Source organism: Pseudovirgaria hyperparasitica (genome assembly GCF_010093815.1).
Source record: "Pseudovirgaria hyperparasitica strain CBS 121739 unplaced genomic scaffold EJ05scaffold_26, whole genome shotgun sequence".
In the NCBI taxonomy this organism is placed as follows: Eukaryota; Fungi; Ascomycota; class Dothideomycetes; order Acrospermales; family Acrospermaceae; genus Pseudovirgaria; species Pseudovirgaria hyperparasitica.
In genome coordinates, this window is record NW_022985574.1 from 220,656 (window position 1) to 246,228 (window position 25,573).

The following is a 25,573-nucleotide window of genomic DNA, read 5'->3' on the forward strand; positions in this document are numbered from 1 at the left end:
CAAAACCTACAGATTTCGCGAATTGATTTCGAAGTGGAAGAACTATCTTGTTGTAGACTACACTCAGTCCGAATTGAAAGTCTTTGGAGACGTTGCAAGACTCGGGTTGTTTGACTCAGCCCCCGGGGACTCCTCGGCTCTGCCGAAACTACAAGACTTTCTCGCAGCTTAGATTCGTGTTTCCTCGAGATTTTCACTGCGATATTACAGAAGCTCCATATTCATCAACACGCTCTCAATTTTTCTCTCACTGCTCGTTTGATTGGTCTTCCAATGAATTCTTCTGTGTCGCATGCGTGTACATCCGTTTCAACGCGACTTGTTTCGTCGTAGCTCGCACTCCATTGCACGCACATAGCCGTCGATGAACCACGAGAATGGCACAGGAATCGATGCGTCACAGCTCTCAGTCTTCAGCAATACTTCCAAAGACAAAAAATAGTAGCTCGATAGAGCAGAGACCGGTACGATCTTGGGTACATCTGCTTGCTGGCGCGTAAGTCACGAACAGCCTTGATTGCTTAAAGCAATGGAGGATTAGCCACAGCGCTTGTTACATCCCCGCTTGATGGTCTGCGAACTCGACTCCAATCAGATTACCACCGCCCTTCTCTCGTTCCTGCGTCTCCCGTCCAGTCCAGGCTTACTTTTCTTGGTCCATCGAAGGACCACATTCGCGGCACCTTCCAGATCATTGGCTCCATCTCCCATACCGAAGGCTAGCGCGACTTCTATCGAGGTCTCGGGCCAAGCCTTGCAGGCGTAGTCCCTGCAACTGCAATTAAATTCTACGTATACGGCAACTGTAAATATCTTGGAGCGCAGATGCTAGGGTGCGGAGAAGACGCGGCCATAGTTCACGCCTACGCTGCCGTTGCCGCTGGGATACCAACAGCGACTGCTACAAATCCAATCTGGCTTGTTAAAACAAGACTGCAGCTTGATACCTCAACAGTTGAAACACTGACGTAAAGAAGTGACTGAGAACGTATGCCGGTAATCTGGAAAGGCATGGAGGCCTATCATCCAAGCGTCGTCTGTGTGCGGCGTAGCGGGAGAGCTTGGATCCGAAGTCCTTCTAGAAGTCCATCGAAACGCTTTACCAGGTCGCCCTCGAATCCGTGCCTTCACGCGCTCAAACAAAGTGCTCAATGGTCTGGCTGAGGAGACAGATACGATGAATGCTTGTAGTGATTTTCCCACAACCGGGGCTTTTCCAGCAAGATCGATTTTACGTTATGGAAGCGCTCCTGATCAGATACATGTCAAGACAAAGGATCGCAGTTCGAGCATTTCTACGGAGATTTCTGGATTTGATGTATCCCTGCAAGACTTCGAGCTCGCGAGGTGGGCACTTTTGCTCAGCTTCAATATCCTGTTGGAGCATATCGCCGAACCATAAACTTCCAGTGATAATACTATATATTTTGTACTGGGATGAATACTCTATTGCTGATACTCGGTAACTCTTTCTCCCCTACGCTCTTTTCGCCCACCGCACAATCGCAAAAGATGACACCCTTGTACATTCCGCCTAGATATGATATAGAGGCTACGGCACCGAGCATCTTGCTATCAACAACACCTTTGTTCGTCGTTTCTTGACACGTCTAGCGTTGCACACTACAGCGAAGTTCTACACCGCAGTTGGTCTCTGCATCCCGATCTCAAAACATAAAATTGTCAAGACAGGGCGTCGAGTTCACCTAACAGAAGGTGCAGCAACCCTGAAACTTATGTACCACCGCCCCGCCTGAAGATCTATAAGGCGGATTAGAAGCCTAACATATGATAGAGCCTGAAAAGCTCAAGCACTCACAGCACCTCAACATCCACAATGTTCAGCCAAATGAGGCTACAAACACGCTTGGATTAACGGAAAGTGGTTAAGTTGTAGTATCCTGGTACTTGCTTACATATCCTTGCAAAACATAGCGGATCATGGGATCATCATGGGATCATCATGGTACCACACCGGGTCACGGACTTCCAGGCGTGTCGGTGAGAGTGACAAGAGTTAAAACTGCCATTTTGATGCTATTTCACGCCACATGATATGAGTCTTAAACAATGTACTAGCTATGATGATCAGGTGTGCTCTTCTGGAGAGTACATCTAATACGTGCTGGATGCTCTCAATCCTCTGATGTTATCTGAAGCTTGGCGTAAAATCTGATAATCTCTGACAAGAGCTGGTGCGAGGTTTGAGTATGTTTTGCATTTGTGCATTGTTTCTTCAAGGAGTTCGGGGATTTCATGGATCGGGGCAAACCCGTCAAGGTCTTTAAACCATACAGACTCGCAGCACTGTGCAAGAACCAAGCAATTTCCGAATTGACTGTCGTCTCATGTTAGGTGTTTCATATCGTGTGTTTGATATCTTATGTAATAATGAAGGATACTCACGCATGGATTGTGCCAAAAATATTCGTTACCTTTAGACGTTGGAATACCGTCGAAAGCTTTCGTACTCCGGATCGAGGACCACATACAAGTATGACTAAGCAGCATGCTCCTGATGGCTTTGGTACTAATGCCATCCCAAGACTGAGTTGGACCACTATCAAGAAGATCTTCAAGTGAATTCCCCCATTCCGCTTCCCGGAGCTTTGAAGCCGTCAAGCTCGCTTTTCGAGATCTGATGTAAGTCCATGCTCGCTTAAGTACATCTCGGTCGGCTTCTGGGCAATGGTATACGTAGTGTAGGTATGGTCGAGTAATGATTGTTTCTGCTCCATAGTATTCCGCCCGTAGCCTAGCAATATTCAGATCGGGGGAAGGATCGTCATAATCATCCCAATCCACGCCCATCGCTTTACTCACGTTTCGCCAGTTATATAGCCAATTGAGAAACGAAGGTATGCCTGTTGACGCCTCTCTACCGAATGGAGGCTCGTAGACGCCAGCTGGGAAGCTGTCTGGTGGATGGTCCCATAAGGTGGATAGATGCATAGGGACCTGGTTGAGTATCTTACGGAACTGTATCTGTGCCAAAAACAACACTATGATAATGTCACGCTGGTTATCGACTTGTCCCGTTTCGCCAGACACTGGTTGATCTTTCGGATAGGCAACTCGATCTTCCCAAAGTGTTATATGACTTGTTGGTAGTGGCAAATATGCAAGGATATCACTGCTATAGTTCAGTTTTACTATTTAATGGTGCCTCATCGTTTTAGACTAACCTTTCAAGCTGTACTGCTGACCAATATACGAACTTGAGGAGATTCATCTTGATTTTAAACTTGGCTACCTCACCAGGAGGTAGATTATCGGGATGCTGCTGGCGATTATATTTAGAAGGGTCCGTAGGGTCAGGCTTCACATATACGTGATTTCTACAGCGAGTCAGCGTTCTGCATGATTCATATAGCTAGGAAGTAAGATACATTCTAAGGTTGAACCTAATAACCCGGGCTGCAGCATTAATCCAGCTATAGCTCTCTAAGCCACGACCAAGTTGGTTCATGTAGAGGCTCGCTAGTAGAAACGCCTGGGCATGGTAAACTTCGTTACCACCGTACAGATTCCCAAGGATATTGGACGCATACGCATACGCATAGTAGTGTAGACCAGGAATAACGTCCAGATTCATGAGTTCCTTGTTTAAACGTGCTGGGCTGCCTGGATCCTTGTCTTCGACAGGCGACCGAAGACCTATTGAGGTTACAGGTGAATATCGCATTCGTGTCGAAGGAGAGTGGATTGACTCGGCAATTTTATTGCGAGGGTTGAGAGAACCCCTGATCAGTCTATCTTCCTGCAGAACTGCGCCCAATGCAAGGACAAGTAGGATGATTGCATCTGTTATGGTCCCTCCAGTCTTTGGAGGCCGAACATGGCTTTGTGCAGGTCGTGCGTAGATCGGAACGGCTGTGGGCTCGCCCTCATCGACATCCGTTCTCTGTCTTTTCGTCGGTCGATGATGATCTCAAAGGTGCTGAGGAATAGGTAGAGGAGATTTTGTACTGGCCGGAGGGTTCATTCTGCCTACAAATGCGTCCACCTGTTTCTTTAGCCGTGCTTTATCGAGGAAAGGATGGAAGACATGCATGTGATCCAGATAACTCGCGAGAAGTCTGTTAACCGTGCATGGCGTGAAATCGAGGCGATTCACCTTGTCATTAAAACCATAGGAAGCTTGGCCGCTGTCCGACGTAGAACACATGGACAGAGTTTCGCTGTAGGTTTTGCTGCTAGCGTGACTACCGACTTGCTGGGCCTCGTCTTCGTGTGTCAGACCATCACCCCAACCGTATATCTGTAAACTACCCCGTTCCTCTTCAATCTTAAGGGGGTAATTCTCCGAGAGAGGCACAATGGAATTGAAATACTTTGCCATGGCTGGCCATGTTTCAAAAGGTAATGAGCAGCGGTTCTATGCTCATCGAATTCATTTAGCTCTCGCCGGTACTGGTGTTGTTGCTGGTGTTGATACTGTTGCGGATGATGGTTGGTTTCTGGTTGAAGATGAGTGCCATTGGCGCGCGAACCGTTTTCGATACGAGTTAATCTACGGTTCAAGTGTTCCTCTATAGTATTCAACTTCTCCGTGAGGAGTTGAAATGATTTGTCGGCCCTTTGCTTGTTACTCAGCGATCGCCACGCTTGCTTTGCATACTTACTTTGAAGGGGGAACCTCCGCGTATTCACACTCGATATTCTTCTCTCTACAGAACAAGCAGGGTCGATTTCCAACACACTTCCGTCTTTGAAGACGACAATTTTTGCAAGCCAACGAATGTTTTAGCCTCCCAAGTCTGGAATAATCTGAATACGAATGCATGACGCACCTGTTGAGCGCGAGATGAGCGCTTCTTGGTGCGTGAAGTAGTATTCCAGTATGGAATTGGACCCGCAAGAGGTATCGAGGTAGCAGATTGTCTTGTAGGCGGCTGATATTCAATAGGTTGCGAACCAGCCCAGGTCGGGGTTCCGACGACGAAGGACATACGGTAAAAGCAGGAGCTCTATGTCCTGGTGGTGGTGATAGTATTAAGGTTATTGATCCAATTGTAGGCACAATTAAAGGCAAAGATGAAGAGGAGATTTAAGTTATGCAAGTTGCGGATTTGGAGCTAAAGATTATGGAGAATGTTTTCATGGCTTCGGTGATCGGTGGGTTTTGCGACCCCCGGTTGGTAGTGTTTTTTTCCGCGAAAACAAGAAATCTATCAGCTATACAGGTACGAGCCGGGGGTTGGTGCACATCCAATCATGTCGTTGTCGCGAGAATGTTGTAATAATATGCACTCTCGACATGTACGGATTCACGATTGCGCCATGGTCCCGTTGTGCTCGCACATTCTTGCTGCGGGTGAAGGCGTTCTAGAGAGGGATTTTAAGTCTTTGAGACTTCGTCAAGTGCATGCGTAAGCTGTGGCGATTTCCTAAGCGAAGTCAGCACCTCGATGATGTTGCCGCCTACCTGATGCTGATCTTATGCCCACGCCTATCGGAAGAGTGCAAGATACCTAGGTCCAATTAATTATGCCACAATAAACATGGCACAAAAGATCTCCTAAACTCAAAACCAAGAAGACCACTGGCAGGGCTCCTTTCACGCCGCCCCCGTGGGATATGGTCCCCCCACAGCCTTACAGGCATGGTTGGTTGGACGAGTGCGTAGGAGAGCTGCACTTAGTTAGGGAGGCTTGATGTACGGCAAACTCTTTGACAGCACAACTCAATATCTGTCTTGTCCCTTCATGCTTGCAAAAGGCTAATGTGATAATGTCTAGGATAGACACCTCATTTGAGGAAGCAGTTGCTGCCAGAAAAGCAGGAGTTGGTGTCGACGTTGAGTCATAATGCGATATCCTACAACAGTATTACCGGCAACTTCTTGAATCTGAAAATCATTGGGCTCTAGAATTATTAATTCTAGACTCTCTTAAGATCGTTCAGAACCTTGGTACCATAAGGAGGATACTTGATCAACATTTCTATAAGACCTGCTCATATCTTCTGAAGAGAATGTGTTTGTTGTGCGCGCGACACGTGCCAAGAGTTGCGCTGAAAAAGTTACGGATGGATTACAGAGCTCTTCCTCCTTCAGCCGCTCTTGGCAACATATTGTTGCCAAGAGCGGCTTTACCCCGGGCTAGCGTGTCTGTACCCTTGTAGGATCAAGTTTCTACTGCCTTCGTGCTATCTGTATGCATTACTGTTTCTTTCCCAATGCGAGCAGGGATCCTGTCCTAACTCACCGCTCAGCAACAGCTACTACGGGCACCAATCACAGTACAGCAGCTTTACAGTATGTCACGAAAGTACACACAGGGAGAAGTATGGACCAGGAGACATGTTATAGTACTTCTCCTTGGTCGTTAATATGGTTCTGCGACCCAATCCCATCTTCGCAGATCAGGAGGAATATCAGAGGAACGACCTGGCACTTCCGCCCTACTTGCTTCGCATAGCCGAACTTCACTCGCCGGTCAATTCTGCCCGGCCGAATCAGTGCTTTATCGAGCTTCTCGGGATGGTTAGTTGCCCTTCCTACACCTCCAACTTTAGAACCTCCTCGATCAAAGCTCTCATCTCATGGCCATCAGAATCTGGCAAGCGCCGCTGCGCAGCCTTGTTGGCATCGACATCCTCCAGGAGCACAATACAACGACCTGGAAGATCGTCGAAGAGCTTCCTGAGCTGACTATCACCCACACTGCCGGCGAGATTCAACTTGTATACATCGAGACCGAAGTAGATAACCCCGACGGTACGGTATATTCACATCATTCCGGAATATCCATACAGCTTCTTTATTTCTTATATCATTATTGCTAGTCTTGGGACCTTCTTTGGTACACCGAAATTTAAAGCATTGGAGGATTGATAAATTGGGTGGCTGTCAGTTGAGTGTTCGGTCCATAGATGATGGCTCGGATCGCAAAGATTCGTATGTACCTTATCTAAGTGTGACGGAGCTAAGAAGGGGGTTTCAGTGGAATCTAGGGGTTGGTCGTCCCGCTATACTGACTCAGTTCTTTGAAGGCCTATATTACCACCATTCCACGTATTACTTCCAAAGAGCCCTCCTGATGCTACCCTCAAGCACGCGACGTACAGTTTACTGAGGCGCCACTCGTCCTCATACATCTTCAACGCAACCACACTTCCTATCAATCAGTTCAGTTCAACTTTGGGCCTCTAGTTGAACTGGACTGAAGTACTTCAATTCTAGCCGTCGTAGAATTGGATTGAACTGTCAATCCTAGTAGTAGAATTGAAGTTGAACTGGACTGGACTGAAGTGTATCCGTAGAAGTGGCTAAAAGTCTTAAAAATAGGTATAATTTGCTTATCCCGGGTGCGTCCGTCCGAACGGCCACATACCCGATCATGGTCCACGCAGTATCTGTCCGCGGACAGGTCATTGGTAACGACGACGTCGAGAGAATGGAACAGGCCAACGAGAAGAAATACCCGGGGATAAAGATCGAGAAGGCATGGTGGAAGAACACGCAGGGCGTGAAAACAGGGATGAAGAGACACTCCACCATAATAGTGGAGCTAAGGGACCCCGCCCTTGCTCTTCGGATTACACAGGAAGGTTTTCTAGCCGAAGGGGAACTACTCATGGCCGAACCACGGCATGGGCACTAACACAGTGCTTCAACTGCCAAGGATATGGACACACCGGCCAGAGATGCTGTTGGAGATTGTGGGAAGATTGTTCCTTGATTGATCTGATTTCCTCCTTTCATGGAGAAGTCGGCTTCTTTTATAGACATGATTTCAGACTTCAAGGCCTCAATTCAACCCTGAAGTCTTATCCGCCGATATACAGTTATCAGCTTGCTTACATAATACACTGTGGTCGAGGATTGCTCGGCCAACTTCTTCATGCCTTATATTTGGGCTGATATTCTGACAGTTGTGCGCCGCAGCTGGTAACTTCAGACAAACTCAGTCCTTGCCCGCAAGTCAAACCACCGCCATACTAACAGTACTAGGTCCTCGCTGTCATTGATATCGGACTATGAATCTGTACTTCACATCTTCATTTATCCTCTTACCGCTCAGCCCCGCCATTAGCGGCGGTGAAGTCGGCAAGATGATGGTTGTCTTCATCGTCGGGTATGTGGCGCAATATGTTGTCACGGCATATACCTCACGGCTGTTGCAGCTTGGCATGGAAAAGGTGCGACGAAGCGAATTTGTGGCGACTGAAGATGAGGCTGAGTCTGAGACTGCATCTGAGCGCATGGCTGAGGACGACGAGAAGAGGGCTAGCGAGTCGAGTCAAGCGCCTATGTTGAGTGAGCTGGGTCCTCAAGCTTTGAGGGTGCTTAGTGTGGAGAAGGGTGCGAAGAGGAAGGTCCAGCGTACGTGTCTCGCGCGGATGCAACCACGAGATAAGTCTTTAGCATAGGTGATGTTGGACTTTGTGAAGGGCTGGGAGGCGCATACATGGGCGTACCTGTTCTTCTTTGTGTTTATCAGCATACCCATCTACTATGCGACAGGATATACGATGCCGATCTTCCTGTCGCTGACGGTGCTTTGCTTTTTGATGGCAGATGCTGGCTCGGTAGTCTGCAAGGTTAATCATATTCTGTACACATATGTCGTGTCTCGACTGTACTAATGGCGACCCAGACTGTACCTAAACACACAGTTGCGGCGGGCAACCCGGCCCAAGTTCTTCGCGGAGTCTGGGGCCCTGAAGAAAGGCCGTCCCTGAGGGGAGCAGTCGTAGTCAGAGGCACCTCATCGACCACCAGGATACTACGCATTGATCACCTACTCAGCCACCGCTTTTGCCTCTGTCTATCTGCGACGCCAACATTAAAGCCAAGGAGCCAAGAGCTCTTTACGCTCCTCACACGCGTCCGAATATTGAATTGAATCGTATCGCCCAGTCGAGGTGCAGCTGGCATGTTTACGATTCTGCACCCACCTAATCGACCATCGTGTGGGGCGTGAATATAAAAGCCCACTGATATGTGGCCTTGCTGTGCTGGGGGTGAAAGAGTGTGGCTGGAAGTATGCTAATGGCCGCGTGTCCCCTCGCACAACATATCGAGAATCACACCATGGAAGGTGTTGTACAGCTACCGTTGAAACTGGTAGGTACTCTGTAGACGTTCTACTCTTCACCTGTACTCCATCGAAATCACAGCAAGCAGATCCTGAACCAATGGTAATTACGACGTAACTTTATCGGCTATAAATTGTCTGACAGAATACAAGTCGACTGACTTGTTAGTTGGTATAGTTGTCAGATGTGATGGTTGCACATCGACATATTCCGCAATATTGATTAATTGTTTGGTTAACTTAGTTGGTTGGATTTCCATTTGGCTTTGTAGGGTCGTGGTCCTATATAGCCCCACTTCTAGCTAAGCGAATCTACCAAACTGCTTCCTGATTGAAACCAGACCTCTTCTGCCCTCATGGCATTCCCTCTATTTCGTTCATGCTAACCTCCCCGTTTTGAGTGCGAACCTAATCACCGCGTACTATATCCAGCTTTGGTCTCTATTAGCAGTCCGTCGTACGTCTCTTTCCCTTCCTTGATCATGTCCGCGCGAAGGTGTTCGTACATAGAAGAACATGATCACACCTTGTCCATCGGTAAACAAGCATGGCACCCCCTCAACCACGGTGTACCCTAGCTCGGTGGCTGCCTTTAGAGTCTTATATCATAAGAGAGGGCTTGGTTTGAGTCCGTACAGGGCCTTTTTTAGTCTCAGAAGGTATCCAGATTGTTGTAGCCAACGTTGAGGCCCTTTTGTCGAGCGCTGTGAAGTGGAGGTCTAGCTTTATACCGATCGAGATAGCCAATGACGTCGTCTTTATTGTCCCGCACCCACTTCAATGTTCCCTTGAGTATCACCTTTCCGTCTGCTTCGAGAATTTAATAGTCTCGAGGGGTCTCAAAGCATGCAGGATTTTACATTCACCTGAATCCGCTTCTTTTCTGAGCGTATGGACATGTTCCGTCAAGAAAACTAGTCTATTTCTCATCTGGTTTCATGGTATCACGTGCACAGTGTGCTAAGCCTTTGTAGCATCAAACGTATGATCACGAAGTTCAACAACTCCCATGAAGCTTTTTTCCCCGTGAAGCAAGATCATCCAATCAGAACTTCGATCTCTCAGTCGATATTAGGACCGGATATCTGTGCTTGGTAACGCTGTACTTACGCCAGAAGCACTCTTATATCCTGATTGGCGGCGCTGCCTCCGTTGATCTCTGCACGATATTCGATGATGGTTTCGCAGTATTACTTGATCTATCCTGGCCTACCAATCATAGCATTTCACTACGGACTCCAATGACTAGTGTCCGAACATTCTCTGTCCTACTATTATCAGGCTGCAATACTTCCGTATCTTATATATTATGCCTAGGCTGCGAAGTCTCACGAACCGCGTCCACGTCGTCGCAGCTGGGCAATGCCTCCTCGGAGGTAGCAAGAGGTTCGGAGCGGCGTTGATGGCGACCTCGTCGTCGCTGGGTGGGTGGTTGCAGAGTTTTCGCGACGCGTCACTCTACAGGGACCACACCGCAACAAACCAGCTGGGACAGCATACACTTCCATCCTGTTCTCAATCAACGCGTCAAGAGGAGTCCACGAGGATACCGGGATAAGAAAACCACCCGACGCGCTGCTGCTGTGTCGAAAGCAGGCCTGAATCTACCATACCATATGGGTAGAGAAAGCGGAAGTCCCAGCAGCGCGACAGGACACCTCGAGGCTTGAATGGCTCTGGGTGCGTGAGGATCAGCGAGAAATCACGTCGAGGGCAACTACAGACTGCTGCTGATGAACTTGCTAAGGCTGACTCTCCTGCAGTGTTAAACTACGTTTGTTAAGCTGCCCAGCGCGACCACCAGCAGCGCGACTCTGTTAAGACCTTTCGCTCGATACGAGATACCACTTACACCGTAGATAGGTAGAGTGGCTCCCGCGCACGAGAGATGTCACAGTCTACCGTGGGAGGCAGGATACTAGTGCACACAGACAATGGTACACGGACACAGGCAAGAGGCGGCTACAGGGACCCATCAAAAAGCAGTGGAAACAAGTCGGGTTAGTAGGTAGAGGATGCTTGAGTCGCCTAGGCGCGTCACGCGAGTGTACACGTATGGGATTCAAAGGATGCTCGCCTGCAAGACACGGTCGGCCCATCGTGGAGAGATCCTCATGGGCAACGCGAAACCGGATAGCAGCCATGCTTGAAGGCGGGGCGTGGTATATAGTAGTGACTGCTGGCTCCAAGGACCTCACCCCTTCAATGGGCTCTGACCTTTGGTGTACCTAGAAGTAGGCGGGATCACGTCCTGGCCGGGGAGACTACTATATGGCCCGAGAGAACGGATGCGCGTGTCGATTCATGAAGAGACAGAACGTGTCGCTAGGCACGCACGCTGGTGACATGGGTTTAAGGAGCAAACCTCGCAGTTTCCTGGCTGGAGGAGGCGTCGTGCCCCTCTTCTAGTAGAGCCGGATGTATAAGCCCAGAGGGGATGAGATAAGGCGAAAACAGGAGCAGGGCCTGATGGTATAGGGCACGTCGAACCTGCAGAAGTCATCCGACTTCGAACTGGAGGCGCCGAGTTGCGCACGCGAATTCGCATACACTGCCAGGCACTTCCACGAACAGGCCGAACAAGACTACGGTACCAGTGCTCCGTGGAGATAGACTCAAATACAACCGCGCGAGAAATCAGGAATAACCCAGACGTCCTCCTAAGCCTGAGATCGTGGATATATGACAAACAGAGGGAGGTGCTACGCTCCCAATGGGCCTCCCAACAGGACAGGTATCCACAATGGATCCAAGGACCATGGAAGGAGCCAAGTAAATGGATGTACAAAGGGCTTACAAAGGCCCAGGCATCTATACTCCATCAAGCCCGTATGGGTGTCATGGGGCTTCCACACTACTTACACCTAAGAGGCGTTCCAAACGCGTCCCCGTGGTGCGAAGGGTGTGGGCGGAGAGGTACCATACGACACTACCTCGCAATATGCCCCGATCTATACACTCAAAGACAATCACTTATCCACACGACTAAGACCTCTGACATCACACGATGGCTTAACGAATACCCTAGGAACGTCGCCCAGTGGATGCTAGCGCATCTCCCTCTCCCCCAGTACCAATGGACGAGGACATATATACCGGAAGAAGCCCGGTACACGCCGGGAAGACCCCGAGAAAACTCCGATTATTAGTCAAGGGCTGCCCTTGACTAATAATCCCCGCACCTGCACGTGCTGCCTGAGGGCAAAACCACGGTAACACAGGCTGTAGGCCTATGGGTTACTCCTATGGCTGTATACATATATAGGCAAAGTTTTTCCTACATGTAGGTTTCTTCTTATATAATAGCTTAGACTAGAGGAGGCATACGCCTGTAGAGTATTACTCTACCTAGTTATACAATATTATTATATTATTATTATTATTATTATTAGCTGCCTTAATGCTTCAAGCAATGGAAACGCTCGACATGAGCAGGGATATGTATATCGTTATCTGTGGGAGTACAGTGTGGTCTCGTTATAATGATGCCAAGAAAGCCTCATTACGGCACGTGCGCGAGTTGAAGTTAAGGCCGCATTGACCACTTTTCACCAAAATTTCACTCGTTATAACGCTATATTGCTAGAAAATTGATCAAAAATACCATATCGTTATGGCGAGACCGCACTGTACATCTGTACAGGTTCCGCGCACGCCATACGGCACAATGAAGCATTTCCAAGCGTGCGGATTGCCCCGCTTTCTGTGTCACACTGGCAAGGCTGTAAAAGATATGCTGTGCCACACCACGACCAACCCTCGCTTCCACCTCCGAGCCCATCTATCTTCCCACGCTCAAAGTCCGGCCAACTTCAATATTAAGAAAACATCGAAGAAGCGTGACGTACTGGACAACCACTCCGGCATTTTGTTCACTGACTTCATCATCCGGATGTTCTCGGCGCCTTTCACGGGCTTCCATTGCACACTTGAGCAGTCCTATGTCACAGTTCGAAGATGTACGACGAATATGAGTGCGAAACATGCGAGCGAGAATTCGTCAGCCAACATGCTGCAAACCAGCATATGGATGCGCTTAGTCACTGGGCGCCACGGTTTGAATGCGAAACATGCGATCGCGAATTCGATACTCAACGGTCCGCCAACCAGCACACGGACGATAGCAAACACTGGACACCTCAATTCGAATGCGAGACTTGTGATCGGAGGTTCCATAGTCAGAATGCTGCCACTCAGCATATGAACGATAAGGGCCATTGGGCTCCACAGATCAAATGCGAGATATGTGATCGAAGGTTCCATAATCAAAATTCTGCTAATCAGCATATGGATGCCTTAAATCACTGGAAAAGCAAATATTGTGGTGCTTGTGACAGAGGTTTTACGAACGAGAACAACCTCGAGATGGTTAGCTCCTCATGCTGCTCGCAGAGATCGCTTGTTGCTATTTCCACTATTCACTAACACTATTAAGCATCTCAGCTCGAGCATCCACCGCGGGACTCAGGTACAGTGCCATTTTTGCAAGGGGCCTTTCACCTCAGCCAGCGGGCTATCCCACCTTGAATCTGCTTCATGCTCCAGAGCCAACAATCTTAATCGAGAAAAGATTTACCGGGCAATTAGGAACCGCGATTCCGGAGGTATAATAACGATGGAAATCATTGAGTATCCTGAGTTCGAGACTCAGAATATTGCGACAGGTGCCACGTGGAATGGGTTTAGCTATGAATGCTATCTTTGCCATCGAGAATTCGACACTGTTCGACAGCTTAATCAGCATCTGGGCTCGCCAGCTCATAGCCAAAAGCTGTATCATTGTTCAAACGGTAAGTGTGGCAGTGAATTTGTCAGCCTCGCCGCACTTTTCAATCACCTCGAAAGCGAGAGCTGTAATCTTGTGCGTTTTGAGAAGGTCCAACAGAATTTCCATAGTCTTATTACAGGACGACAGAAACTTCTGGGTTTTACATGATTCAGGAATGACGATGTTATGCAAAAGGTAGAGCTTGAGCTCGGAGATATGAATACCCACTCCTTTCACCCTTTCCAATACTCTTTATTGTATGTGACCTATGCCATACTCTCCTGATATATTCATCTTCATTGCCCGTATAGCTTGAGTTCACATATACACCCGGCTGCTTAACCTCATCCTATTCGTAATAAAGACATTGAGCATGTTATTATGTCTTCCTCTCGTCTCTTCTCAGTGGTGTCTCCTCGTTAATTCTTTCCGCCTCTTCTCTTCCTACAGACTCCCCCCCCCCCCCAGCCTCGACATTGCCCACTCTTTCGCCTCGACCCATTATTCTCCGGAATTCATGCGCCTGCGATTTCCGCATCCGTCTATAGCGTACATACATCGCTGGAGAAATCTTCTTAACCAGCCAATGCACAAGTGGTAGTAGCACAGTCGCACTCCAGATCACCATCGGCATTATGGCCTGGAAGCTCGCAAAGGCACTCTGCCGGTCGAGAGACAGCAGACCCGTAATGACCAAAAAATCGTAACCGTCAAAAAGGTCGAAGTCTTCTGTGTGCAGGGAGTTGAATGCGAATATGCCGAACAAGAAGGAGATGAGGTAAAGGACGAAGGAGAACGTATCAGGACAAAGAACAATGTAAGGTGCTATTGCCTACAGTCGAGGTTATCAGTAACTTATGCTCCTTTCATCGGCAGAGTAAGTTACAGTAAGACATGAGGAGTAAAGTTGAGCTTACAACTAGCACAGCACCAAGATCTACGGTGTCTTCACTTGTCCCGGTCATGCAGGGATGTGATAGTGTCGAATTGGCACCGGTTAGCGAAGGTCTTGCAGCTGAGGTGAGGATGGAATTGCCCTAGGGGCGGTAACAAGTGATTGCGATTGCGCAGTAGAAGGTTAAAATGGCGATGATGAACTGGAAGAGGCAAATATCAATCCTGAGACGTCGTTGCAGCGTAGCCGCGCTGGCTCTGAAGCCCTCGTCCTGTGACATTTAATATAACATATGAGCTCGTAAGATGGCCTAAATAGAAAATGCAAAGCTGTACAAAGTAATCGTAACACTTATGACACAGGATATTTGAGGTTGTGCAGATTTAAAGCCTGAAAGGAGATCCTGGACTTTGGGAAAGGCTGCAGCCTCCGCCAAGACCAGCCTAGGTGACGGGCTTGCAACGCCTCCGGCAAACGACGGAAAGCCTTTGCACAGGCTGCACAAATGATCTCGTTCAGAGACATAATAATAACGGACAAACTTAGCCTACGCGTCATCGCTTGTGGCACTGCAATGGATTTTCGCAATCTGAAAGTCACGATAGGACGTTAGGACTCACGCACGTCATGGAGTACGTGGGAGTCTATTGGGGCTTGCTCCTACCGTGTCAGGTGCCCGCTGTGACACCGGCGCTTCCGGGCCTTACCCCGCGTTCAAGAAGAGTACTTTCACCACGATGTTGGTCGTCAGTCCATCTTCGACACCCATGGCGGTGAATCATGATCCGGAAATGATATCGCCGGCAGAGACGTGCCGCAGACTGTCAGATATACAATGGATTACGGTCGATCCGCTGAGAGCCTGGCTCCCCAAGGACCGATCTCATTGATCAAACTCATTCGTATATTGCTTTCGGTCGAAGAAGCAGAGCAAATACAGCGTCAATTTGACCATGAGTGCCGTAAAGACTCGCAAGTGTTGTGGACTGGCATACCACGCGAAAAGGCCCAAGCATGGGCCGACAAGAGGAATCTTCAAACCTTGACAACAGTAATGGGCCCACTGATGGATGAGCGACACTCGTCTTGCTTGAAACCGAAAAAATCGGCCCGTCAATGGACCATCTACGTGAAAGGCGCATCCGCCCTGTTCGCATGCCACATACTAAAGAGCTCAAAAGTTACCGTCCTGTCACCCCCTCCGCCGGAGAAGCTTAATCCAAGTGGATATACGAATTACCAGCTCATCGAGGAACCCATCTTGAAGGGTGTGATCGGTGGCCGCTGTGTGAAGTCTATTCATATGATACATCCAACTGTCAAAGGGGCCGAAGAGTTCAGCTACCAAAGTTGGCCGATCGATAGGACTCAAGAGTGGGCCGAAAAATTCCCATCACCAGAGATAGTGCGGATTCCATGGAGACTTGTCAAGATCTTGCCAGAAATGCAGCACATCAGGGCGATAGTGACCATTGCTGGCAACGACAATTTCGTTGATCCTAGGTCACACCTCCCATCACAAGCTCTTGATTTCGCAACAGTGACTACCCTAGAGGCGGTTTGTGAAGTCAGATTTTACCTGACGCTACATGTTGATCACGTAAATGCTGATTCCCTACAGTGCTCTAAACCTGATGGTTCACATGTCCAGAAAGTGACCTGTGATATCGCGGCGACGAGGCTCACAGAAGAGATTGCAATGAGAAAGAGAAAGGTTGATAAGGAAATAATGACAACCAGTAAGCCAAAGCGCAAGAAAGAGAATGAGGAGAAGGAAAGGAAAGCAAGAGAGGATAAGGCGAAGAGGAAGATGGAAAATATGGAGAAGGAGAAGAAGGCTAAGGAACAAAAGGTAAAGAGAGAGAGGCAAAAGGCACAGCAGAAGATAGAGAACAAGGAGAAGGAAAAGAAAGCACGGGAAGAGAAAGCGAGGAGGAAGATGGAAAGCAAGGAGAAGGAGAAGAAGGCCAAGGAAGACAAATTGAAAAAAGAGAAGATCAGGGCTCAGCGGAAGAAAGAAAACGAAGAAAAGGTAAAAAGAGCAAAGGAAGCTAAAGTGAAGAGGAAGATGGAGAACAGGGAGAAGGAGAAGCGCGCCAGGGAAGAAAAGCTGAGGAGAGACAATGCAAAGGCACAGCAGAAGAAAGAGAATGAGGACAAGCAAACACGTACAACGAAAGACAAAGCGGGGAAAGCAGGCCAAAAACGATAACAAGCAGCATTGAGAATGGAAATTCAAGAAGCAAAGGATTAAAAAGCTGTGGTGAACAAGGCGACAGTATGCCGCTTGAGCTGCATACTACGAAGGAAGTCCGTTATCATTGGTACAGGTTGCATACAGAATTGACTTCCGCGCAGACAGCGGCAAGAAAAAGTTTCTGGAGCCAGTCACCCAGGACCTTGGACTGAGCATTCACTATTCAGTCAGCTTATCGGCCTCATCTGAGCCTCTCTTAGCAGCCGGTCGATATTGTGTACTTACCGTTAGCCGTATGGGTGTTCATTTAATGCTGTACTGCTAGTGTTGAATATTTACAGCTTAGACACCCCAATGAAAGCGACAAATGCAAACGTAGCTGCAGGCACGTGACAGCTGAGTCAGACGCCAAGGCTGACGTTTGTGGGGTATCTCAACGAAGCCTCACTTGTGTGCCCATTGCCATCACGTACTTGAAAACGCTATACAAAAGCTACACATGGCCTTAAGAAAGAGATTTCATCGAGGCGTATTACGTCCCTGTATAGTACACCACAATGGGGTTTTTCGCTCACAAACACGGCTGTAAAGAAAGTCGCGGGAGCAGCTGCAGCCCAGGCGCTTTTTCAATCCTTTCAAGAGTAAGTTAATATGTTCATTTCTGATATACCATGTATAGCGTGAGCAAGCTTACATCTCATAGATTGGCAATTGATGGAGAGTTCTCCGATTTAATGATCGTATGCCCCGGGCGATACTTCCCAACTCATCGGATAGTGTGTTTTGCACATTCGAAGGTCTTTCGAAAAATGTGCATGTCAGGATTTGAGGTAAAGTACGCGGACTTGTTGAGGTTCAGATACCTACTTATCATCAACAGGAGCAAGATACAAGAACCATAAGATTGATAGACGATGATCCTGAAATCGTTGCCAAGATGATTGGATTTATGTATCAGCTCGATTATAACGATAAGTCGTATGAGGAGGATTGGATGCGAGGATCTGTTTTAGGTGTGCTTCTGTTGGTCGAACAGCAGAGTGCTACAAGTGAACAAGAGACTGGGATCAGACCTACGACTGAAGCAGCGGGCGGGTACGACACGCAAAACAATCAGGAGACGCGAACACTATTGCAAGCTTTGCAATGAGCAATTCTAAACGACAAATAATCTGATCAAACACCAGCAAAGTAGACACGCTGACTTGCGGTTTCGGTGCGAAATATGTAGAGAGTGTGTCTACACTAGCCGCGGGAACATAGTGAAGCATTAGAGATTGTATCATAAGACTTCGTAGAGGGCATGACGCTAAGGTTTCGGAGGTACTACACCCGTAGAAGTACTACTTGTTGTTCGAGGGTGTTGTTGGCGAGATGTCGAATATTATTCATACGTAAACGACGAAATCTTAAGGCTTAGATGACCGAGGTCTGTAGACTGGTGTTGTCGCCTTGGAGATCCTGGCGAGAAACATAATCAAGGAAACATTGAAAGGAGCTATGCAGCTTCTCTAAAGGACTAGAACAATTTATGCAACAGATAAGCACCGAGGCTCAAATTAGGGTCTCGTTTCTCTAGAAATGGATTTTTCATAAGATGTCTGGAAGTGTGGGTACATGCAAAATTGCGATGCGTAATGTGTCAAGCTACTTTATTTTGTCATACTGTCCTGTGACGTCCAGATATCCTGTTGTCCAATTGTTCTGTCCCTATGGTGACCAAGTGTCCCGAAGCGGGCGCTTGAGAGATCAACAACAGATTGTTGAATACAGCGACATTGGAGGAAATGTCACGATACCAACATGGTGTTGAGCTATTGGGCTTTGGCATGTGGTCTTGGCTCATGTGATAGCGCGACCCCTTTATCCAAAGGCGTCGCCTACGTTTCTTCCACTTCTTTTTGGTGTACTATGTTTTGTATCTTAACTTGAATACTTCTAGAGGCCCAATGCACGGGTTCTCCTTTCTCAAGCGTCACTGCTGACTTCCCTCGCACGTGAACTTTAACAGGAAACAGGATTTGCACGTAATGGGGCAGCATACTGCATGTAGGCTGGCCCCTGCACGTTTGGCTGCGTGCAACTGTGATTGGTCTGCAAGGTCGAAGCTAGGAAGGTTAGGGTCCTCTGCACGCAGCCAGTCCTCTGCACGCAGCCAGCCCTCTGCACGCAGCCCATCCTGGTGTACGCAGCCAAGCGTGGTGATTGGTCTGAAATTGAAAACCAGGAAAGTAGTTTTGATATGGTCATTGAAAGTAGTGCGGCACAGTACAGCCTACGGGAACAGCTTCCTCTAATAATAGTCTGCCCAACTGAGTACCACACTATATCCAGTTATCGCGACAAATCATAAGTAAGATGAAAATGCTAAGCACTGTGCCGCTTAGTATTCTGTTCGAATATTGCACTATTTGCCTAGGATATAAGCAGGAGTAGATGCTACCCTGGTGTCTTAGGCATGTTACCGTGCTTCATCATAATACAGCTGCTATCTTTAAATCCTATTGGTCCAGTGCTTGTTGTTGGCGCTACTTTAGAGATTTTTCTGATACCAATTACAGTCCTAACTGGTCAGATCGCTTAGATCAAAAAAGAAAGAATGCTCGTCAACGTTACAATTGATCTAAGAAGCTTGGCACATTCGGGAGGAGGTACAAAAATGCGACTGACTTGGCCTTTTGCGCCGTTAGGTTACAGGCGCGTGCTAGAGTCTTAGTCAATCCTCACCAAGAAAGCTCTGTCGCCTAGATACGAAGACCTCCAACCACACACCAGCGGCACTTAAGATTGATCAATGGCATTCTGAAAATTTGGTTGGACGCAAAGAAACCGGTAGAAAGAATTGGGATAACAGCTCTACCTACAAGTCCCCGACTCGCCGCAGTTTCGGCTCTAGATGTAGTTTGTAGAAGCCCTGCGGCCATGTTCGCAGCGACAGAAATCTACTGATCTCTCAACGCCTCGGTCGATGATCAGCAAATCCATTGACAGGTGTATCAGCTAGCGTACTCTGTGAAGGTTCCTAGATCATTAAGCACCTCTCAAGCTACTCGGTCATTAGATCTCGTCAGATCAATCTTGTGAGCGTCTAATACAGAATTGCTGGAGATTGAGCCCTATGTGGGCGACTTTGTTCACCACGCGTAGGAACAAAGCTATTGATGAGGAGCTGTGGACCACTACCTACGACCCCGCCCGGCGTCGATATATGAGACTGGAGTGTACTATACACTTGCGGGCAGTTGGTCTGACGGCCTTCGGCGCCAGTACGTCCATCCTCCACTCGAAGCCGTTCTTCTTTTTTCTTGTTCTTGGCTTTCCCTTCTTCGCGAATCTCTTTGAACTCTGATTCAAATTAGCAGAATGCTATGCAGCTGCATGAAGCTACGCGCGCTTTGTGAGTGTAACGTAGCATCATTGTCATCCATCTAAGTGAGTCTTAAGACGTACCTTCCGCCGTACGCTTCATGCCATGCGAATGTGTCGTGACATGCACGTTCAAATGGCTCAGGGTTCCGTACGCCTTCTCACAGCCGTTCCAACTGCAATTGTATATGCGCTCGATTTCGTCATAGCGCCTGCGTGGGCGTTTATGATGTTGAACGCCTCCATGGGGCACTGGTGGGTAGATATTCGACATCAGGTGGTTTTCCTAACCGTGAAATGAGTAGATAACATCATGTGTAAGCGGGTGCATATGTCATTGCAGGCGTCCTTGGTGCCGATGATGCAGGGTATGGACTGAACCGATGAGGACCAGGCGACCACTGTCCACCGAAATCAAATTGACTACCCCCATGATCACCCATATTTGGGTGAGGTGTATAAGGAGAATACCTCTGATACGGAGGGAAGGTGGGTCTGACTGAGGAACCCATTGATACTCAGTAGTCAGAGTCTCTGTTCTCTGTGTGATGGCTCGGACGGGATGATTCGAACTAAAGCAGTATTTACATGCTGGACGTTGTTCTGAGCTTATCTTCATAGAGAGAGGAAAGAGAGACAGCGTGCCGTAGGGGATTCTATTGCATGTGGCACTTTTAACGTGCCGCAAGGTCGTGCACCGTGTTCCGCCAGAAGCCAGTTAGGAATTAGCTCCAATAACTTGCGGGTAATTTAGGAAGTGTGCATATTCGATCATTGAAAATATCTACGCGTAATGAACAGACTCTACGGGCCATTGATACACGCTACCAGCTGGTCTGTAGTACAGTCCAATCTATTATTCTCGAGACCGTGATCAGACATCCTCCAGGGGCAATGAAGCCCTGTGCCGCTGGCAGCCTGAAGCCTTGCTCTCCCATTCGGCGCTGCGCTATTTCGCCCACAATCACAAGTCGCTCTACTTTTGTGAGATCATGTATTAAAGTTATATCGAGAACCCCTAAGTCCATTGTGTCCGTCTAGTACAATATGTAGCGGCAACTGCCCAAACATCTCGATGAAGCATCCGAGTTTGGAAGCGTTCTGAGGGCCAAATGTGAGCATGGATGGTCACAGCCAGTGTTGTAATAGCGGCAGAGCAGCGTTCACCCAGCTTGCAGCGCTCTCAGGACTTTCGTCCGTTCCTGAGAGTAAACTTGGATGTTTGGCAGTTTGATTCCCCCTTTCTTTGTACCAGGCCGCTTCCGTTTCCGGTTCGGAGATAGGTCGCCGAGGACTGTCCGTGCCCCTCGCAGTTCTGCTCTCTCAAAATCTATCATCGATACTCGTTTCGTGCTCGGATCCCAGAGCATATTTCGAGGCATCGCGTCTCGGTGCAACACGCCAAGCGCGTGTATAGCGTCGATTGACCGACCGGCTTCCGCTATCAGAGCTTCACTGATCTCTTGGGTGGCGTGCCGTGCCAGGCAGGTGCCACTGTAGCCCATTAGCAGGAAATGGACAAGTTCCACAATACCATCATAGTGGTAGGGCTGGACGAGATCAAGACTGCCAAGATAACCGGCACATACTGTCCCTGGATCGATCGTAGATGGTCGTGGACCCTTGCTTCATGTTGCAGATGCTTCTTGAAGTGGGCTGGAGTGGCCTTGGCGACAACAGTGTATCCGTGCGATGACAGTCGGATGCGAAAGAGCACGCCGCGTGCACCGTGTGCTCTCAAGCAGTCCACGTTATAATCGAGGCTCCGGCTGAGTTGCAGAAACTGTGTTGATCGGAAGTGCCGCTCGAACGCAAAGGTCGAGCTGATCAGATCCGCCCATATCTCTTCCTGTTCTTTCCCAAAACCGTTCCACCGTTGTATTCGATCCGGTCAGGTCTTCCGGTCTGCATTGCCGGCGTCACCTTGAGTCGAAAGCGAGGAAGCGGTCTGGACGGTCAGGCCGAGCGACAGGTGGATGTGACAGCTGTGAAGCAGTTCTGGGAGGGTAGTCTGGCGAGTTCGTTGTTCGACATCGTCTCGTGCGCGCTCTGCCTCCTCTTGTGCGCGTTCATCCTCCTCTTGTTCGCGTTCAGCCTCTTCTTATGGGCGCTCTGCTTGCCTTCGTCGTTGCTGTTCCTCTTCGTAGAGCTTCTTGTAGTCTGGAGACTGCTTCATCGCGCGTTACGAGGGCGGCATAGCCACGTTCTGTGACGTAGTTTGGTCAGTGTACGGTCAAAGTCAAATGTTGTCACCAAGTCCCTCTTCCGAAGCTTTGCCGTTTCTGATCAGCACGCTAGCACACGTGCGCTACCTCGAGACCCACCGCGCCACTCTAACGTCCACACGACCAAATTAAGATGGGACCCCCATGTACCTACCTAGCTAGAGCCGACGTTTAAAAGGAAAAAAGAAAAACGGAAGTCGAATCGAACCTCGGAACCACCAGCGGCTGCCTGCAATGGCAGTCGCGTCAACGAACGCGCGCGACGCGTCAAGCACCCCTTCACCAACACCACGGCAAACAAGCAGCCGTACAGTGACAACAACTACACGCGGCATCGAAGCAAACAAAACTCTCGGTACCTCTCTAGGAGCGCCGCGCAAACCCTTGACGTCTGTCCAGTCACGTACAACCGCGTTTGAAGAACATCTCGCACCGCAGAATGGAGGATCAAAGGGAATGGTCGCCAAGTTAGACACGCTGCTGAGGTTGGCCACCCCGGAAGAGAACGCAAGAGTGGCAGATACTCAGAAGACTCAGGAGTATTTTGATCGGAAGCTGGACGAGCTGTTGCGGTTTTGGCACGATAGATTTGAAGAGCGTAAGAGCGGTTGTCGCACGGGCCCTCTTCTAGCGCTCGCTTCTCCCGGAAGCCGCGCCTGAACAAGCGAAAGCATACAGTTGAATCTCCTCGCTGAAGTTTTATGAGGAGCAGCTTCTACAGTTTTTGTTCAAGACAGCAGAGTCACAGGACTCCTCAATAACGTTTTTGGTTTTATATTGCGAATACTCTGCACATCGTACGCGTCTTACGTATGTCCATATCTGGTGCCATACATTTCATCAATACTAATATTAGAGTAACAGGGCTGACTCGATACGTGCTAGAGACCGTATGGTCAATGGCTGTAGATATCCGTGTCTCTCATATCCCGAGATCTATATATTAGACGGTGGTTACAGCTTATTCTTCACTTTGCATCAGGAACGATGTCTTCCACAGTGCTATATAAAGATGGACTCTGAGGAGTATGAAGCAGCCTGTGAAAGGGGTATTGACAAGCTCTGCGATAGCCATAAACTACACTGCGCCTGGGTCTTTAAACCTGGTAAAGCTGGCTTTCAAGACAGTCTGACGAAAGGGGAAAAACCACGAGAGAAGTTTGTTAAGGTCCTGCTCTCGCCTGGGCTCACAGATCTAAGTCAATAGTGCTGCTCGTCCCAAGTTACATAAGCCGTCGAAGCAGACTAGGCGTGTACTTACCTGCCAGATTTTACTATAGACTGACTAGCTGAGACAGTCTACTCACAAAAGCCATGTCTGTTCAAAGACAGTCAAGTATAACCCTAAACTGGAGGTTCTGGCAGACGAGCAGATCTGACATATAACAGAATCGACCAGTACCGCGTACGATATGACAATTGGGGCTGGAGTAGAAGGGCTAAATATAGCACTGGCGACCCGAAATACTGTACAACTATCTCGAGAACTATAGGAGATAGAATATAAATTCTAGACTTGAAAGGAGATCCTTGTTACGACTACTCTTACATCTCTACCACGCATACAATCTCCATGTTCTACCTAGTGCAAGGTTCAGCACATGCAGCTAGCTCGAGCTAGATAAAATTATATGTGCCGACGTCTAGCAAAGCTTCATCGCCAGGCTAGTCGTTCAGTCGGTGGGCTATATAATACGCTTCTTATAACCTATAGGTCGCTGACGTGAGCAGATCCCTCGATTCAAGTAGCCAAGACGTAGGGGCTAGATTCGCACAGCCCGCAGATTCCCCGATGAGGCTTGCGCTGTCTAAAACGGTATATTACACCCTGGGAAGCTCAACTCAAGAAATTCGTAGGCTCTGGCTTTGAATTAGGATTTGAGCACCGCGAAGACAGACCTTGGACTGCAGCTCTCGGGATAGACTGTTCATACGCCAATCTACTGTGCATTGTAATCCTAAGTAAACTGCTTAAATACAGTGGATGTTATCGGTCTCTAAAAGTAAGCCGTCGGTAGTCACAATTCCTTAATTTAGAGATTATAGGCTACGCAGAAGGTTTACGCAGCTAAGATTAAGCGTGAGTATAGCTTAGACCCTTAGCTGCCTATCCCGAGGGTGTCATGTTCAGGCTGATGTTGTGGAATTTATTATCTGGTGTTGAAATTCTACATCTCGTTATACAGGGAATCTCGCGACGTAGGGAGGGACGTTAGTAAGATGAAGGCGCTGATCATCTGGGAGAATGTACTAACAAGGCCAACAGGACCAGAATTACCCCATTCCGATTCGCGTAACGCCAAAACTATTCGAGACTTGCCCCCGTTCCAAGAAGTTGAAATTGGTTCAGAGAAGAGATAGGGTAGCCGATGATGTGATTGTGACAGAGGGATGATAGGCTATGTACAATACAGATCATTCCACGAACAGTACGCGAGTAGTCCGCGTGACGTACATGACATACCATTTGAGGTCCGCATCACCATGAATTTGGGAAACAAATGTATGAGCAGCAAGATCTCCGAGAGATTTCGCACAGCCCGTCATAGCTATAAAGCCCAGGGCATCCGGATCCTATCCTGCCAAGTTGAGGGGCTTGTAAGGCCGTTGTGGCTTATCTTGAGATGTCAAGACAGGAGACCATCAAGCGACTAGACCACCCTCGAAGATTTTCTACTTCATTACTACCAGGAGGTCTTAATCTTCATGCAAGATGTTGGAAATCGTGGTAAGATCGTTCGTTGATTGATTGCCCCTCCTTTCACGTAGAAGTTGGCTTTATTTTATAGACATGATCTCAGGCTCCAAGGCCTCAATCCAATTCTCAAGTCTTATCCGCCGATGTCCAGTATCAGCTTGCTAGCCTGGAATGACTTCTCACACACCCAATCAACATCATTGAGGGGCTACATAGCCTATCCTCGGCCTGCACGCAGTGAAAAGAGACCAGCTGCATCAAGGCACCGTACATTAGATCCTGGCTGCATAAAAATCCCAAATCGCAGGAGATGTCCAGAAACGTGAATTAGAGGCCAGTTCTCTTTTGTTATGCCCTCTCGACAGATACGGCGATTGTAG

At 48.4% G+C, this 25,573-nt stretch overlaps 11 protein-coding genes across 11 annotated transcripts; 7 read left to right on the forward strand and 4 right to left on the reverse strand.

The window, feature by feature from the left end:
• Nucleotides 1-750: 750 nt before the first annotated feature.
• EJ05DRAFT_445882 (uncharacterized protein) lies at nucleotides 751-972 on the forward strand (the record flags this gene model as incomplete). Its single annotated transcript, XM_033742202.1, has 1 exon — nucleotides 751-972. A coding segment is annotated over one exon (222 nt), but the record flags the coding sequence as incomplete, so codon positions are not given.
• A 1,143-nt stretch (nucleotides 973-2,115) lies between these two features.
• Nucleotides 2,116-4,342, reverse strand: EJ05DRAFT_490518 (uncharacterized protein; the record flags this gene model as incomplete). Its single annotated transcript, XM_033745888.1, has 5 exons — nucleotides 2,116-2,307; nucleotides 2,407-3,133; nucleotides 3,186-3,338; nucleotides 3,390-3,904; nucleotides 3,995-4,342. The coding sequence occupies 5 exons, from the start codon at nucleotides 4,340-4,342 to the stop codon at nucleotides 2,116-2,118; spliced, it is 1,935 nt and encodes a 644-aa protein (XP_033595364.1).
• Nucleotides 4,343-6,160: 1,818 nt separating this feature from the next.
• On the forward strand, nucleotides 6,161-6,929 carry EJ05DRAFT_480824 (uncharacterized protein). Its single transcript, XM_033744943.1, has one exon. It carries the CDS (start codon nucleotides 6,547-6,549, stop codon nucleotides 6,787-6,789), a length of 243 nt encoding a protein of 80 aa, XP_033595365.1. The 5' UTR covers nucleotides 6,161-6,546; the 3' UTR covers nucleotides 6,790-6,929.
• A 723-nt stretch (nucleotides 6,930-7,652) lies between these two features.
• Nucleotides 7,653-8,621, forward strand: EJ05DRAFT_480827 (uncharacterized protein). Its single transcript, XM_033744944.1, has one exon. It carries the CDS (start codon nucleotides 7,984-7,986, stop codon nucleotides 8,374-8,376), a length of 393 nt encoding a protein of 130 aa, XP_033595366.1. The 5' UTR covers nucleotides 7,653-7,983; the 3' UTR covers nucleotides 8,377-8,621.
• A 4,392-nt stretch (nucleotides 8,622-13,013) lies between these two features.
• On the forward strand, nucleotides 13,014-13,929 carry EJ05DRAFT_422990 (uncharacterized protein; the record flags this gene model as incomplete). The annotated part of the gene is made up of 2 exons (XM_033741482.1): nucleotides 13,014-13,412; nucleotides 13,480-13,929. Coding segments are annotated over 2 exons (849 nt in total), but the record flags the coding sequence as incomplete, so codon positions are not given.
• A 262-nt stretch (nucleotides 13,930-14,191) lies between these two features.
• EJ05DRAFT_490522 (uncharacterized protein) lies at nucleotides 14,192-14,777 on the reverse strand (the record flags this gene model as incomplete). Its single annotated transcript, XM_033745889.1, has 2 exons — nucleotides 14,192-14,644; nucleotides 14,730-14,777. 2 exons carry the CDS (start codon nucleotides 14,775-14,777, stop codon nucleotides 14,192-14,194), a joined length of 501 nt encoding a protein of 166 aa, XP_033595368.1.
• Nucleotides 14,778-15,596: 819 nt separating this feature from the next.
• On the forward strand, nucleotides 15,597-16,136 carry EJ05DRAFT_421033 (uncharacterized protein; the record flags this gene model as incomplete). The annotated part of the gene is made up of 1 exon (XM_033741469.1): nucleotides 15,597-16,136. A coding segment is annotated over one exon (540 nt), but the record flags the coding sequence as incomplete, so codon positions are not given.
• A 194-nt stretch (nucleotides 16,137-16,330) lies between these two features.
• Nucleotides 16,331-17,283, forward strand: EJ05DRAFT_480830 (uncharacterized protein). Its single transcript, XM_033744945.1, has one exon. It carries the CDS (start codon nucleotides 16,437-16,439, stop codon nucleotides 16,917-16,919), a length of 483 nt encoding a protein of 160 aa, XP_033595370.1. The 5' UTR covers nucleotides 16,331-16,436; the 3' UTR covers nucleotides 16,920-17,283.
• Nucleotides 17,284-17,575: 292 nt separating this feature from the next.
• Nucleotides 17,576-18,054, forward strand: EJ05DRAFT_490524 (uncharacterized protein; the record flags this gene model as incomplete). The annotated part of the gene is made up of 2 exons (XM_033745890.1): nucleotides 17,576-17,680; nucleotides 17,785-18,054. 2 exons carry the CDS (start codon nucleotides 17,576-17,578, stop codon nucleotides 18,052-18,054), a joined length of 375 nt encoding a protein of 124 aa, XP_033595371.1.
• Nucleotides 18,055-19,992: 1,938 nt separating this feature from the next.
• Nucleotides 19,993-20,630, reverse strand: EJ05DRAFT_515288 (uncharacterized protein; the record flags this gene model as incomplete). Its single annotated transcript, XM_033748588.1, has 2 exons — nucleotides 20,355-20,630; nucleotides 19,993-20,249 (listed from the first exon to the last, which is right to left on the reverse strand). Exons 1-2 carry the CDS (start codon nucleotides 20,542-20,544, stop codon nucleotides 19,993-19,995), a joined length of 447 nt encoding a protein of 148 aa, XP_033595372.1. The 5' UTR covers nucleotides 20,545-20,630.
• A 998-nt stretch (nucleotides 20,631-21,628) lies between these two features.
• Nucleotides 21,629-22,032, reverse strand: EJ05DRAFT_418745 (uncharacterized protein; the record flags this gene model as incomplete). Its single annotated transcript, XM_033741450.1, has 2 exons — nucleotides 21,629-21,836; nucleotides 21,860-22,032. Coding segments are annotated over 2 exons (381 nt in total), but the record flags the coding sequence as incomplete, so codon positions are not given.
• Between the last annotated feature and the right edge of the window lie 3,541 nt (nucleotides 22,033-25,573).

What these genes read in the sequence shown, in the direction of transcription:
- EJ05DRAFT_480827 (XM_033744944.1), top strand. Translation starts at nt 7,984, where the DNA reads ATGAATCTGTACTTCACATCTTCATTTATCCTCTTACCGCTCAGCCCC.
- EJ05DRAFT_480824 (XM_033744943.1), top strand. Translation starts at nt 6,547, where the DNA reads ATGGCCATCAGAATCTGGCAAGCGCCGCTGCGCAGCCTTGTTGGCATC.
- EJ05DRAFT_480830 (XM_033744945.1), top strand. Translation starts at nt 16,437, where the DNA reads ATGACAACCAGTAAGCCAAAGCGCAAGAAAGAGAATGAGGAGAAGGAA.